The following is a 16,957-nucleotide window of genomic DNA, read 5'->3' as shown; positions in this document are numbered from 1 at the left end:
CAGTTTTATATCATATCTCGGTACCAGTTTTATATCATGTCTCGGTACCAGTTCTATATCATATCTCGATACCAGTTCTATAATTTATCATGTCTCGGTACCAGTTCTATATCATGTCTCGGTACCAGTTCTATATCATGTCTCGGTACCAGTTTTATATCATGTCTTGGTACCAGTTTTATATCATGTCTCGGTATCAGTTCTATATCATATCTCGGTACCAGTTCTATATCATGTCTCGATACCAGTTCTATATCATGTCTCGATACCAGGTCTATATCATGTCTTGGTACCAGTTTATATCATGTCTTTGGTACCAGTTTTATATCATGTCTCGGTATCAGTTCTATATTCATATCTCGGTACCAGTTCTATATCATGTCACGGTACCAGTTCTATATCATGTCTCGATACCAGTTCTATATCATGTCTCGGTACCAGTTTTATATCATATCTCGATACCAGTTCTATATCATGTCTTGGTACCAGTTTTATATCATGTCTCGGTACCAGTTCTATATCATGTCTCGGTACCAGTTCTATATCATGTCTCGGTACCAGTTTTATATCATGTCACGATACCAGTTTTATATCATGTCTCGGTATCAGTTCTATATCATGTCTCGGTACCAGCTCTATATCATGTCTCGATACCAGTTCTATATAATATCTCGGTACCAGTTCTATATCATGTCTCGGTACCAGTTCTATATCATGTCTCGGTACCAGTTTTATATCATGTCTCCATACCAGTTTTATATCATGTCTCGGTATCAGTTCTATATAATGTCTCGGTACCAGTTTTATATCATGTCTCGATACCAGTTCTATATCATGTCTCGGAACCAGTTCTATATCATGTATCGGTACCAGTTCTATATCATGTCTTGGTACCAGTTTTATATCATGTCTCGGTATCAGTTCTATATCATATCTCGGTACTAGTTCTATATCATGTCTCGATACCAGTTCTATATCATGTCTCGATACCAGTTCTATATCATATCTCAGTACCAGCTCTATATCATATCTCGGTACCAGTTCTATATCATGTCTTGGTACCAGTTCTATATCATGTCTCGATACCAGTTTTATATCATATCTCGGTACCAGTTTTATCATTCATCTCGGTACCAGTTTTATATCATGTCTCGGTACCAGTTCTATATCATATCTCGATACCAGTTCTATAATTTATCATGTCTCGGTACAAGTTTTATATCATGTCTCGAAACCAGTTCTATATCATGTCTCGATACCAGTTCTATATCATATCTCGGTACCAGTTTTATATCATGTCTCAATACCAGTTCTATATCATATCTCGGTACCAGTTCTATATCATGTCTCGATACCAGTTCTATATCATGTCTCAATACCAGTTCTATATCATATCTCGATACCAGTTCTATATCATGTCTCAATACCAGTTCTATATCATGTCTCAATACCAGTTCTATATCATATCTCGGTACCATTTCTATATCATATCTCGATACCAGTTTTATATCATGTCTTAATACCAGTTTTATATCATGTCTCAATACCAGTTCTATATCATGTCTCAATACCAGTTCTATATCATATCTCGGTACCAGTTCTATATCATGTCTCGATACCAGTTCTATATCATGTCTCAATACCAGTTCTATATCATATCTCGGTACCATTTCTATATCATATCTCGATACCAGTTTTATATCATGTCTTAATACCAGTTCTATATCATGTCTCAATACCAGTTCTATATCATATCTCGGTACCATTTCTATATCATATCTCGATACCAGTTTTATATCATGTCTTAATACCAGTTTTATATCATGTCTCAATACCAGTTCTATATCATGTCTCAATACCAGTTCTATCTCATGTCTCAATATCAGTTCTACGTTATTTCTCGATATCAACTTTATATCAAAGCTCGATACCAGTTCTATCTTATATCTCGATGCCAGTTCTATATTAAGTTTCGATATCAGTTTTATATTATGTTTTGATATCTGTTCAGTACTTTATCATGTTTCGACATCAGTTATAGAAATCAGTTATGTGTTATTGTCTCAAAATCAGTTCTATATTACGTCACGAAATAAGTTCAATATCAGTCCAGTATTTAGATTAGTATCAATGCTTTTATTATTGAATCAATATCAGTTCTATATTATGTTTCGATATAAGAACAGTCAATATTATGTTTTGACAATTCTGCTACATTTTTCGATGATGATAATATTATATCTTGATACATGTATTATGTATAACTGGCAGTTTTATTTAACATATATTTATAGGGTTTACCGGCAAATGAAGTATTTGCAGGATTATACAAAGCACAAATTGGATATAATCTCAGTATGGCTCATATTTTCGCCATTTCGGTATGTATATTTCTGAACTTCTGAAATCAACATTGTTGGTTATACGGGGTGGCCATCCAACGTGGACTATAACATCAGAATTTCAGAAATCATCTTTAGTGACCTTGACCTTGCATGTATTAAAGAATTTCACACCAGTAGTCATGATTAGGACCATTTGTGTTTCAGTCCCTCAATTAATGATGGGTCCGAATACACATTTTCATATTTTTATCTGAACGTTGACCCCTACATGTGACATTGACCACAAAGACCTAAATTTTGCACGCGACACTCCGCCTCACAATGGTGTGCATTTGTGCCATGTTGTATTGAAATCCCTCCATGCATAAAGAAGAAGCATTTTTCAATGACCTCTATAAGTGTGACCTTGACCTTTGACCTAGAGACCTGATTCATGTGCGCTACATGGCTTCTCATAGTTATGTGCGTCATTAAAATTCCTCTATGCGGATCGGAAATATGCTCCGGACAAAATTTGGACGCCGCCCGCCCGCCTGACCGTCCGCCAGGGGGGAACTATGATAAGACCTAAGATCTGTTTTTCAAAAGGGCGTATAAAAAGGACAAAAGCTGTGAAAAAAAATACGTGTTTCTTTCCTCTGTACCCATACTCGTATATAAAGACACATTACAAACTAGCTATATATAAAAATGAAGTGTTTTTGTAGCTTAGTATTTATTGAATTTAACTTAATGGTTAATTTAGGAGACGAATCAGTGTGTGTACCTTAAAGCTAGTGTCGATGATCTTCGCTTTGCTGTCATTGAATTACGTCGCCAGATAGAGCAGGTTAATATATTTTATATAATTAATGTTCTAAAAAAACATTCAGTTTGTGTTGTATTTCACTTAAAGGAATAACCAACCAGGTAACCTCCTTTATTTTGTTTTTAAAAATATATGATGTGTTCATGCTGGTGATAGTGGTGTGATTTTACCCATGCCAAAAAATTTATTCTTTTTCACTCCTGCCAGATGAGTCGAGTACTCCAAAATGGCGTATTTTTATCGCAATGTATGAAGTAAATTCATCTGCAACTATAAGAATATAGATAGGGAGGAAATTAATTATTTCAATAACGAATTATAGAGGTAAACCATTTTAAACATGGTAGAAAATGATAGAAAAAAATCATTCCATCGAGTACTTGGTTGGTATCCTCGTTAGCACCAAATTAAATAAACGGACAGATATCCGTCGAACGAGGATGCAATATATGTATATGACAGTGAAAATTAATCCTATCTTATATATATCTAAAGATTTAGTGCTGATCTTGGTTACTGAAGGGTTTGAAATACTTATCTATTCATTCATTTTGTATTTGAAAAAAAATGGAATAAAATTACTAATTTAAGCAGACCTTTATCAAAATATTATTTCATATATTCATATACGTACCTTGTTTAAAAATTCAACGATTTTGCTAATTTAACACGTGTAATTCTAGTACAAAACTGATTTGGAAATAGAAAGAACCATCACGGCTAAACTGTCCGCACAAATGGTAACAAAGGACAACACGATAGTCCATTTAGAAAGAGCTGTTGATGATTTAACTTTAAAGGTAGGTAGACATGTTTGTACGATAAAAATGCAGGAAATATCGCCAGATTTTGCACTGAATAATTTATCATTTTTATTTCATTTAAAAAAAACAATATTATTCCGATATAGCAAATATCTAGGAAAAAGTGATAATTCGAAATTTTGAACAATAAAAACTGTTTTGAAATTTGAAAAGAGATAACAACCCAGGGTTCAAAAGATGAACTTCTTTACAAGTAAAAAAAACATCAATCAGACCTTAATGCTAAAATCAATTTTGTCTGTTCTAAAAATAGATAAATTGAACTGTATAGACATACCGTTTTTTTGTTGTTTTTTTGTTGTTTTTTTGTGTGTTTTTTCATGTTCATGTTTAATGATGCTGCACCTTTTTTTATTATTTTCTTATCCAGGCGCAAAAGGAAGACCCCGAGAAAACTGTGCATGATTTGGCGAAGTCATCATGTGTTGTTCAAATAGTACATAGATGCGCAACATGTATTGAAGGTTTTTGCAGATGTTTTTCCAGATTACTTCAGGTGTGTCAAAAATGTACTATTTAATTTTAATTGTTACTGTTAACAACAATTTCAGTGTTTGTGTCATTAGTCCTCAAAATAGTTTAAAGGTTCTTATTCTGCCGCGTTTAAACAAACTATTTTTTTTTCGGTGAGGAACGAAAGGTTCATGCTTTAGTTGATAGTAATCGCGTTAAAGCAATTTTACGTTTTTGAAATTTCATTTTGTAAATAAATGTCAAATGAATAAAAGTGACATGTTTAGTAAATAAATTAGGTACCAAAATTGAGCCATTTTTGAAGTTAAAGGGAGACCCCTGACGTTTTCTCCGATTCGTTCACCATTTGATGGTCTTGACCCATAATTTGTACGTAGAATTTCAGATTATTCGCTCAATCCTTTTTTTATAATTAATCATTTTACTTCTTGAAAATGACTAAACGCTTAAAGCTCAAATAGGAATAGCACAGAAAGATTTGAGTATATATATCTGTTTTTAATATCTTGTGCATACCTTGCCATTTTAAGTGCCAATTTTCTTTCTTTCATTTTTGGACCAGAGTTGAATTCCATTAACACATATATTTAAAAAATGATACTTTTTGTTTCATCACTGAAGTAATGCCGAGGCCCTAATGTCCATTTGTAATTATAAATACAATTTAGCTGATGAAATTGAATTCGCTCGTACATATAATTTTACAGACAAGTTTCGGCTGGCTGAAAAGAGGAAGAAATACGAAAGGAATAAAAGGCACTTAGCTATGTGGATAGTTTTATGGTAGACACGGACACGACATGCTCTCAAGCAAAAATATTTTTTATACATTTTTATAGCCTTTCAGTCTACAAACTGACATTCATACTGGATATAACATCTGAGGAAATGTCTTCTACATGTAGATGACCTCACCTACATACATGTCTATATGGAATCTTTTGAAATCTACAAAACCACTGTCCGGTTAGCTCAATACGTAGAGCGTTGGTATGTGAATCGGACGGCCCGTTTTGTTTACCGAACGGCGCAGGTCACTTTCGTTGTGATTAATCATTAAATCTTTTATTATGTCTAATATGACAGTTATAGACAGATATATGCTGAAAAGGCCTGCAATGTCAAGGAAAACAAATTTTAAATACAGATATGTCATAGTTTTTTGTCCACCCAGCCTGATATGATAAGGACCGTAGCAAAAACCTGTTTTAATATTTTAAAGCATAGAATCAACCAGTTGTACAATAAATATAATGGTTAGTTTAAAACTGAATGAACATTTTAATCCAAAATTATAGTTATAACATACTTCTCTATTATTATGTAATTGTTTATCTAGCTTTTTATAGACTTTTAGACAATTTTTATAAGATTGTTCATGATAACTCATCACTTTATGTGTGCTTTGATAACCACTACTAACCAGACACAAATATGCAGCTGTTACTTAAATATATTTACACACTGTATCAGTGTATGTAAAGTATATGTACGTATTCTGGATAGGACAGAAATAAAGAGAGAGAGAGAGAGAGGGGGAGAGAGAGGGAGAGAGAGAGAGGGAGAGAGATTTTAGTACTTTCTTAGTATTAGATTATTTTTCAAACAATATATTTTGCTTGTAAAATGTTAAAAATAAGGGTGGTAAATCTATAGTTCATACACTTTGTCAATGTATCCTGTAGAGTTATCCCTCCTACAGCAAAGAATAAATAAAAACACTTGTAATACTTTTAAAGAATGGCTTTGTATTATTTTATGCTCTTTTTTGTGAGCGCGCACTTGTCAGTTCTCATAATCTTTAATTCTAACATCATTAATATTATCAAAATTGTAATACTATATTTCAAAAGGCTACATTTGCAAAAGAATGTGTGATATATCAAATATGTAGATAAAATAGATGTCAAACAATGCTTATTATTTGGCCTTTAAAAAAATAACATTTATAATATTTTGTGTTTTAAATGTAAATAGCATGCATTTTATTCATTTATTATGAACCTATGACCGTTCATCTGTCATTTTATTCTTTTTAAAAGTCAACTTGAAACTCAACGACGAATCGTGCAAGAAAAGGCATAAACAATTTTCTTGAAGAGGAATAACAATAACAACAACAACAACAAAACGCGTGCGAAAATTACAATACTAAATAGTTACACCAGCGTTTAAGCATTGAATAATGTTTCTTTTTGACATACTGAATTCTATTCATTTTAAGAATAACATTTTTTAGTCTGTAAATGCAATTGAGATCTATATCTTAGACAAACCTTCGGCATATGCAATTCTTTATTTTATGGAAATTCGGGCGACAAATGAATGTTCTGCAATTTGACAGATACGATGCACGATGGTCTTTCAAATAGAATTCTATTTTAAGACCCTTGATGCACTAAGATATTATTGTATGAACATGCGGTATCATTTTTGATGTCACATTTTTTAAAACGTTCAAACCGACGTGCTTCTGAGATTTGTCCGCATTCAACCATATAAAAAAAATAAAGTATATGGCTTATATGACAATGTAAATGTGATTTTTTCCTGATCATACGCATTATTTTATAAAGACTCTGTGGATTTTGAAAGTGTTGTGTTACCGAAAGACAGCGAAATTCCTCGAGTCGCCAGCCTATTAAAATAATGCGACATCACTAACTTGTTTTCATCAAAATGATTCTTTTTGGTATGAGAACAAAATCACTCAACGGGTTATGGGCAGGGAAAATGCATGGTAAAACTTCGTGATTATCGATGTCAACAACTCAACACTAATACTATTACTTTAAAAGATGGCGGGGCTTTATTGCAATCTACTGTATCATCAAAACAAAACATTCTTAAGTGACGCAGCCAGGGTAAAAGTACAGAAATTCAAGATGGCCACCAAAAATATTGAAAATACCATACAAGTTTTGTTTCTTGACTTTTACTTTAAAATTGTCTTTGTTTTGGTGGTCATATTTGCGGCCATCGTGAATTTCTGTACTTTTGCTTGGGCTGCGTTACTTAAGAAATAGGTTTATAGAAACTACAATCAATATGCTTTAATTATAATAAATGGCGATGTTTTTTTTCTTCCTTTTTTTCAGGGGGGGGGGGTACAGAATATTGCGATGAAATCCCGCCATCTCTTTGGCCTTTTATGTTGCTTGAACATGTATGCACTGGACACGAGCTGATAAATTGTTGTTGTTCTTGTTTTCTTGTTAAAAGGACAGATTAAAAGGACGTGCAATAAATATCATTTAACTTGTTCGGTAATTCGGAGTGTTTCTGTATCACCTTTAGTACATTTATTACGCCCTGACAACAGAAACTGACGACGAAAGAAAATGAGGCAATTCCTCGCGCGCCCTGATGGTTCTAAGGATGACCTCAGACAAGGTTTTCACTTTAAACACCAAATGAGCTTTGTTCATATCTTGATCAAACACACTAAATAAGTTTGACTCATTGATCACATATACAATATAGGTGTTATTCTGATGATTTTAATTGTATTTAATTACATGTAACAAATATCGTAATTTTATAATAAGAGCTAACAGCAGACGGACAGACAAACAAACAATCAAAATGAAATTACATGGGTTGAAAGTGTATTATAGTAAACAGAAACAACCGCAAAATATCATATCACTTTGGCAAATACAGGCAGACAGACAGACGGACATACTGATAGACAGCTTCAGAACTACCCTCGCTTTTGCAGTTGTTGTTTTAAGTTTATCATAAATAGTGTATGTTACTCTATGCTGACGACACAGTAAAGTTCTAATCATTTACACAAACATGAAATGCAATGTCTGATTAGTGTAATGCTTGGCGTTTAAAAGTAAACACTGCCTAAAAAATGTAATGTTTTGTAAAAGTAAAATGGGATTGCAATATATTAATTCTCTAGAGTTAAACATTCTTGAGATCGTTGTGATTATCTTAGTGTTCAGTTTTCATTTAACGGGGAATTTTTAAGCACAAAGGAGCCACCACAGCATCAAATACACGCAAATGAAGATCAATGATTAGGCAAGTTTAAGGGACATTGCTTACACAGAAAACATAGCTTCTCGGGCTTGATTAATCAATTGTTTTCTTTATTTTATACTGATCAGAGGTCTGGGGAGTAGGAAATGTAGAGATAATTAATCGTTTCCAATTGCAATATATTTAATAAGTTTTCAGACTTACTTAAAGAACCTTCACCATATACTCTTATTTTGATGTAAATTTTTCTTGGTTGAAATTTGTTCATACTTGGTTTCACGGGGAAGGAAGTGTTACACGAAAAATGGAGTTCTGATGATAACTTGTTCAGGGGTTCTTGTGATAACTGTCACGAAGTTCGTCGGAAAACATCTGTATATCCTACAAAAACACTCGTTAAAAATGGTTATTTTCATCTTTCCAAAATGAGTTTTAGGTGCTAAATTAAACTTTAATGATTAAGCTTGTCTTACATCTTGTATTATATGTCAAAAACTACTTCACAGGCCATTTTTTATCGCCTCTTGCTTAAAACCTGGTAGTTTTGAGTAAAATTTCCAAATTATTTGCCAATTCACAAGTATTGACCTGTTTATTTCTGGTCTTCATCATTGCCATACATAATTACCTAATTATAATGCAAAATTGTAAACATAAAGCACCGGCTTACAGATTTATACCCGATTTTTCAAATGTCCCGGTGTTCTTGTGATAACTCTGAAGATGTCACAGTGTTCTTATGATAACTTCTGTTATTGCCAGTGTGTTTCTTGCGCTAAATCACGGCACGTTTTAGCGTTTTTTATTATTCAATGAGATTGTAAATCATTATGAAATGAAGTACGCTCATCCTTTGCGCAAAAAATAGGATATATAATGTTGGTTTTGAGTGCATTTTAGTTCAAGAGATATTATTTCTCACCATAGTATTATTTTGTTTGACGCAGATTTCGTAGACTGGAAAAAGGATGTATGTACTGGTTTACTAGCAGTTTCCGGCCCTAGTACTTTTCTGGCCCTTTATCATTTTCATCCAGGCATACAGTCTATTTATTCTCAGTTAAGCATCTTTGTTACTGCATCAATCAGAGAAACATTTGCTTTCTATGTAATACAGCAGTTATAATAGTACAGTGATTAAAATGTTTCAAAGTTTTGTCTGTTGTTTTAAGTTACGTTAGAGAACTTACAACACTTACAAGCAACACCTGGGGAATTCTAGTTTGAATGCCCATGCACAATAACTGAAATCCCATTCTAGGTAAATCTGGAACCTGGAGGGACAGTTCAAATTTAAGGAAAGCATGCCTATATATTGTCTGCTTAAGAAAGGTGGTTGCTTAAAACATGTGAAACTGAGAACAACGTGTACGTTTTGAGACATTTTTGTTTTGTGGTTTAACTGGTTCAATTTTTACTGTAGATAATAGCCTATCACCTATTTATCCTTATAAGACACTCAAGACCAACGTTTTATCCACATTTTTGTGCAAAGGAAGATCGTTCTGCATTTCATAATGATTTACAATCTCATTGAATGATAATAAACGCCAAAACGTGCAGTGATTTAGCGCAAGAAACACACTGGCAATAACAAAAGTTATCATAAGAACTCTGTGACATCTTCAGAGTTATCACAAGAACTCCGGGACATTTGAAAAATCGGTTATAAGTCTGTTAGCCCGTGCTTTATGTTTACAATTTTGCATTATAATTAGGTAATTATGTATGGCAAGGATGAAGACCAGAAATAAACAGGTCAAAACTTGTGAATTGGCAAGTAATTTGGAAATTTTACTCAAAACTACCAGATTTGAAGCAAGAGGCGATGAAAAATAGCCTGTGAATTAGTTTTAGACACATAATACAAGACGTAAGACAAGCGTAATCATTAAAGTTTAATTTAGCACCTAAACTCAGTTTTGAACGATGAAAATAACCATTTTTGACGAGTGTTTTTGTAGTATATACAGATGTTTTCCGACAAACTCCGTGACAGTTATCACAAGAACTCCTGAACAAGTTATCATAAGAACTCCATCCTTCGTGTAACACTTCCTCCCCCGTGGGTTTGTCAAGCTATTGGATTTTTCAAACTGTAAACTCCGTGCCTCATTTCATGAAAATCATTTCTGTTAGAATTAAAGATCAGTTTTAATTTATTCAAAATTGGCAAACTTCTATGTTTGAATCCAGTAAATGTCAAAAGAATAAAAAAAATCAAACTGGATATGGTTTTGAAAAATAAGTTAACATTTTACCATCAGATGTAGCAAATGAGTTTTCAAATAAAGATGTATGAACTGAACCAGGTAGGTTTTTTTATTTAGATAGAAATCTTAAGAAGTTGATGTTTATGGGGTGATGAATTCCGTTATTCTTTACTTGTTTTTGTTTTAAATACCTGAGAAAGACCTTTTTGACAATTCGTATTTTATAAACATAACGTGTTTTTAAAGTTAATGAACAGTGAAAGAAAAAAACGTTTAACTCAATCTAGCAATCTTCTGTTTCTTTCTTATTTTTTTCTTATGAATATATATGTTCATAGCATTGCCAGAGTTTCATCATTTTACTATATGTCACTTTGCTTTGTTTTGAAATGTTTTTTTATTGTTTCATATTTAATTTTACATTAAATATATATTGTTTCATATTTAATTCTACATTAAATATATATTGCATGCAGTACCTTTAAACTTGATTGTTAGGCTCCGCCTACTTAGTGTACTGACCAATTGACTACATATTGTTAAACAGTCTTAGAAATAAACTCATAGTATCAACATCTCGTATTCTCTGCAACCACACCAAATTAACACATATAAAACATGGTGTCAGAATAAAAGGATTATAATTATTTATAATAATAATTAAAATAACAGGAATTAAACGTATTCTGGATTTATAACCATTGTAAAAAGATGGATTCAGCAACAAATCCAAGAATGGACTGGGAAGCTAGAGACTTGCCAACTGCATTTAAGAAGTTTAAAAGAACATTGTGACTTTATGTTTGGAGGGCCACTAGAGAAGAAAACAGAGGAGGCAAAGTGCAATTACTTAATGTTATGGGTTGGTGAAAAGGGTCGCCAAATATTTTCAACCTGGACAGTTACAGCTGAAGAAAGAAAACTGCTTCAGACATATTATCAAGGTTTCGAGACATATTGCGCACCCAAAGTCAATCACATATACTCAAGGTAAAAATTTAAGTCGTGCATGCAATCTGAAGGACAGACCTTTGAAGAATTCGTCACAGAGTTAAAATTATTAATAAAGGACTGTGGTTATGCAGACGAGATACAAAGCGAGATGATACGTGATCACATTGTATTTGGTGTACGTTCCCACCAGATAAGAGAGAAACTCATCAATGAAGGATCAAACTTGACACTTGAAAAATGTATTGACTTGTCTCGCACTTATGCATTAAGTCAGACACAGCTAAGGGATATAAGCGGCCAAGCCCAATCCATCAATGCAGTCAAGAAATCCTCAGCAGCAACAGCAGCAGCACCATTTAAGCAGTTTCGGACGCAAATCAGGAAGACAGATGGCAGCAAACACAGCACTAGATACAATTAACGAGTACCTACTGGAAATACAAATAACTGTAATAACTGTGGGACTTACCATTTAAAACGTGATACATGCCCAGCCAAGGGTCAAAAGTGTTTGTACTGTACAAAGTTTTATCATTTGCAAAAGTGTGTAGGAAAAGAAAACAGGATTTAGGAAGCAAAAATGTTAATGAGGTAACAAATTTTAACACAAATGATCTTGATTGTTCCCTTACCCAGTCATGATAATGACATTTATGTTTATACAGTTGAGCATGACAGCACAACAAATCAAGCATTTGCTAAGGTCAAAGTTTGCTCAACAGAACTTAATATGAAAATTGATACAGGAGCTCAGGTCAATGTTCTCCCAAGGTCAATATTCAGATCATTAGGCAAATTAGGTCCTGTACTTCCAACACAAAAGCTATTAACCGTATACAATGGTCATCCTCTCAAAGTCGATGGCTGTATCAATCTTCCTTGTACATATAAAGGTCAAATCTCTACAGAAGAGTTTTACATAGTAGATACACATTCAAGCCCCATTCTAGGTCTTCAAACATGCCTTAACCCATTACTTCATATACACGCCTTTTAACGCCTTTTTCACCCCCCCCCTTTTTTGTTGTCTCAAATGATGAAAAATGCCTTATTTAGGCCCCAAACACTTGTTTTTGTTTGAGAAATGTTGTTAAAAAAAGTGACCTCTTTTTCGGCGCGGCCCCCAACCAAAAGATACATCAGGGGGTTGCCAGAAGGGGGATGTGCCCCCTTGTGTTTGGGGGGTTTGAAGGGGGGCGGAGTCCCCCTCATCGCCAAGAAAAATTTTGGACTTGGGAGAGGCTGAAAATGACCCCAGATTGATCATAAGGTAACGTGTAACCAACGCTGAAAAGCATTTGACTCTATCTCAATCCATTGAGAAAGTGCAGCACTTTGAAATCAATTTTGATGGAAAAAATCAACGCAAAATAGTGATTTTTGGCAATTTTGAGATGTCTCCTCGTTGCCATGGTAACAGAAAATTTAAGCCTGAGCATGTTGTTGCAAGTGCAATGGTCCAGTCAACATTTGTGCCAAGTTTGATTAGTGTTGAAGCAGTTTTTATAGTATTATAGCAATTTGAACTTGTAACGGGAGACTTTTCAATGAAAACAGCCATTTTTCACAAAATGCTCATGAAGTAATGGGTTAATGAAAAAAATAAAAAAATCTACAAAACAACAATTTTTCTTCAAATTTATATGACAGGCCATGTTTAAACATGAAAAAACGCGATTTAGGATAATTTCAAGTATTTTCATCATTTTCAGTTAACCCATTACTTCATATACACGCCTTTTAACGCCTTTTTCACCCCCCTTTTTGTTGTCTCAAATGATGAAAAAATGCCTTATTTAGGCCCCAAACACTTGTTTTTGTTTGAGAAATGTTGTTAAAAAAAGTGACCTCTTTTTCGGCGCGGCCCCCCAACCAAAAGATACATCACGGGGGTTGCCAGAAGGGGGATGTGCCCCCTTCTGTTTGGGGGGTTTGAAGGGGGGCGGAGTCCCCCTCATCGCCAAGAAAAATTTTGGACTTGGGAGAGGCTGTAAATGACCCCAGATTGATCATAAGGTAACGTGTAACCAACGCTGAAAAGCATTTGACTCTATCTCAATCCATTGAGAAAGTGCAGCACTTTGAAATCAATTTTGATGGAAAAAATCAACGCAAAATAGTGATTTTGGCAATTTTGAGATGTCCCCTCGTTGCCATGGTAACAGAAAATTTAAGCCTGAGCATGTTGTTGCAAGTGCAATGGTCCAGTCAACATTTGTGCCAAGTTTGATTAGTGTTGAAGCAGTTTTTATAGTATTATAGCAATTTGAACTTGTAACGGGAGACTTTTCAATGAAAACAGCCATTTTTCACAAAATGCTCATGAAGTAATGGGTTAAGTTAAACTTAATTAAGTTAGTTCTGTCTAATACATGCACAGTGGCTATCACAAAGGAGCAAGTGCTCAGTACTTACTCAGATGTTTTTAACGGAATAGGAAAATTGCCAGGGGAATTTGAAATACAGTTGCATGGCAATGTCACACCGGTAGTTCACCCTCCACGCAGAGTTCCTATTGCCATTCGTGACAAACTTAAAATAGAACTTGACAGAATGGAAAGTTTAGGTATTATTAAGAAAGTCACAGAACCTACAGATTGGGTGAATAGTCTAGTTGTAGTAGAAAAACCTAATGGCTCTTTACGGTTATGCTTAGATCCGAAAGATCTTAACAATGCCATCAAAAGACCTCATTACCCTAATAGGACTATCGACGACATATTGCCCGACTTGTCAAATGCTACTGTGTTTTCAAAATTAGATGCATGTAGTGGTTATTGGTCTATCCAACTAACAGAAAAGTCATCTTACTTGACAACTTTTAACAGTTGTTTTGCAAGATACAGATTCCTAAGACTCCCATATGGCCTAAAGAATGCAAATGATGCATTTTGTGCAAAAATGGAACAGTGTCTGGAAAATTTGCCAGGAGTAAGACGACATTGTTGACGACATTGTTGTTTACGGCAAAGATAGGGCAGAACATGACCAAAATCTGGACAGACTCTTGAGAAGATGCCAATTAATAGGTATCAAGCTCAATCCCGACAAAACAGAAATAGGGAAAACAGAGTTACCTTTCTTTGGCCACTTAATTACTGATCAAGGTTTAAAAATAGATCCTGCAAAGGCCAAGGCCATAGCAGAGATGCCATCTCCTAATTCTAAACAGGAATTGCAAACAGTGCTAGGCATGGTCACATACTTACAGAGATTTGCGCCCAAACTCTCAGAAATTACTGCACCCATGAGACAGCTTCTTTCTAAAGATGTAGATTTTAGCTGGGATGCACCCCAGGAAAATGCCCTACAACAGGCTAAAAGCATTATTACACAAAGCCCTGGTCCAATTCTCTCTTATTTTGACCCAAATAAGGAAATTACTCTTCAAGTCGACTCGTCCAAGTATGGTTTATCTTCAGTGCAGGAGGGTAAACCAGTTGGTTTTGCATCAAAGTCACTTACCCCTACTGAGGTCAATTATGCCCAAATCACAAAGGAATTGTACGCTATCCTTTTCGGATGTAAAAAATTCCACCAGTACATTTACGGTAAACGTATTACATGTCAAAGTGATCATAAACCTCTCCAAGCTATATGGGAAAAAGGCTTGAACTCAGCACCTCCACGACTGCAGCGCATATTACTGCATTTGCAGCCGTATGATATTGATGTAGTTTTCATCCCCGGGAAAGATATACCCATGGCAGATTGTCTGTCTCGGAAATTCTTACCAGACACATGCCCAGAAATAGCCGAATCGGCTAATCTAGAAACACATGCACACACAATAATGTCTAACTTACCAGTGAGTGACCAAAAATGGAACAAATTAGGTTAACAACCAAATCTGACACACAAATGAAAATTCTTTCATCAGTTATTCATGAAGGATGGCCTAATAATAGATCAGATTGCCCTCAAAGTATTCTGGAATTCTGGAATTTCAGAGATGAACTATCAGTTATAGATGGTGTCATCTTAAAGAATACTAAAATTCTAGTTCCAGCAGAGCTCAGATCACTCATGCTTGACATTATTCATGATGCACACTTAGGTGTAGAAAAATGCTTAAATAGAGCTCGAAACGTGCTCTTTTGGCCAAACATGGCCACAGACATAAAGAAAAAAGTCCTGTAATGCCCTATATGTATAGAGCATAGGTGTTCAAACCCGAAAGAACCCTTGAGACCAAATAAAATACCTGATAGGCCGTGGCAAATTTGTGCTACAGATCTCTTTCATTGGAATAATTCAGATTATGTGTTATTAGCTGATGCTTACAGCAAGTACTTTGAAGTTAGTCAAATCTCAAGTAAAAAATCTAGTACAGTCATTAACAAATTGAAAGGCTTCTTTAGCCGACATGGAATACCTGAAGTATTATACTCAGATAATGGCCCATGTTACAGTGCAGAAAGTTTCTTACAGTTCACAAAACTGTATGATTTTTCTCATGTTACATCATCCCCAGGTCATTCATCAGGCAATGGTTTGGCAGAAATCACTGTCAAAACTGTCAAAAATCTGTTTACAAAATTATTACAAACAGGAAAAGATCCTTATCTTGCAATGCTGGAATATCGCAATACCCCATTACCCTGTGGAAAATCTCCAGCACAGCTGCTTATGAGCAGACAGTTAAGGTCAACATTGCCATCAATGTCAGAGCAACTTGATCCCAAAGTTCCTGACACACAGGTTATCAGAGACAGCATGTTTAATGCTAAACAAAGGTCAAAATATTATAATGACAGGTCAACTAAAACCCTCAAACCTCTAGAAGTTGGAGAAGGTGTTAGAATTAGGCAAGGAAAAAGTTGGTTACCTGCAGAAGTTATGCATAAAGTTCATGACAGATCTTATGATGTAAGAACAAAAGATGGTGCAATATATAGACGAAATAGATACAATCTTCTAAAATCAAATGAACAACCATTTTCTGAAACTGAGAACAGTTCAGATTTTACATTACACCAACCACCTTTAGAAATTAAATCCTATAACAAAAATGTTCATAACCCTAGTACAAATGACCCTGCCAATAAAATATTGACACCAGGTCAAGACGTTTATTCTCTAAAATCCCCTGTTGTCTTACAGCCCCAGACACCAAAACAAACCTCGCCTGTCAAACATCAATCACCCCTGTCTGAGAATGCAGCAATGAATATAAAACAAGATCAGGTCGTTGTGTTAAAAAACCTCATAAACTTACCATGTAGAAATTTGTTACTTATACATGCTATTTTAATAATGTTATGTTGGCTCTTAAAATGATATATGTGTTTATGTATAGTCTTGCATACAAATATCTCTACAGTACAAAGAAACAATATTATCATT

General features: G+C 34.5%; 2 protein-coding genes across 6 annotated transcripts in view; both read left to right on the top strand.

Annotated features, from left to right (window-relative positions):
- The window catches only part of LOC132745228 (tripartite motif-containing protein 3-like), a 37,139-nt gene extending 30,884 nt beyond the window's left edge, over window positions 1-6,255 (top strand). For all 5 annotated transcript variants that reach the window (XM_060734082.1, XM_060734078.1, XM_060734083.1 and 2 more), the window contains 5 exons: window positions 2,295-2,381; window positions 3,091-3,174; window positions 3,837-3,953; window positions 4,348-4,473; window positions 5,159-6,255. In XM_060734082.1, coding sequence (XP_060590065.1) covers window positions 2,295-2,381; window positions 3,091-3,174; window positions 3,837-3,953; window positions 4,348-4,473; window positions 5,159-5,215 — 471 coding nt within the window. In that variant the 3' untranslated portion in view covers window positions 5,216-6,255. The remainder of the gene's footprint in view (window positions 1-2,294; window positions 2,382-3,090; window positions 3,175-3,836; window positions 3,954-4,347; window positions 4,474-5,158) is intronic.
- A 5,504-nt stretch (window positions 6,256-11,759) lies between these two features.
- Window positions 11,760-14,560, top strand: LOC132745233 (uncharacterized protein K02A2.6-like). The gene is made up of 3 exons (XM_060734088.1): window positions 11,760-12,006; window positions 12,277-12,477; window positions 13,992-14,560. The coding sequence occupies exons 1-3, from the start codon at window positions 11,760-11,762 to the stop codon at window positions 14,558-14,560; spliced, it is 1,017 nt and encodes a 338-aa protein (XP_060590071.1).
- The last annotated feature ends 2,397 nt before the right edge of the window (window positions 14,561-16,957 follow it).

Source organism: Ruditapes philippinarum, unplaced genomic scaffold (assembly GCF_026571515.1).
Source record: "Ruditapes philippinarum isolate M1 unplaced genomic scaffold, ASM2657151v2 ctg6023_1_1_1_1, whole genome shotgun sequence".
In the NCBI taxonomy this organism is placed as follows: Eukaryota; Metazoa; Mollusca; class Bivalvia; order Venerida; family Veneridae; genus Ruditapes; species Ruditapes philippinarum.
The sequence above is the reverse complement of the archived record's forward strand: the minus strand, read 5'-3'. Positions and strand labels throughout refer to the sequence as shown.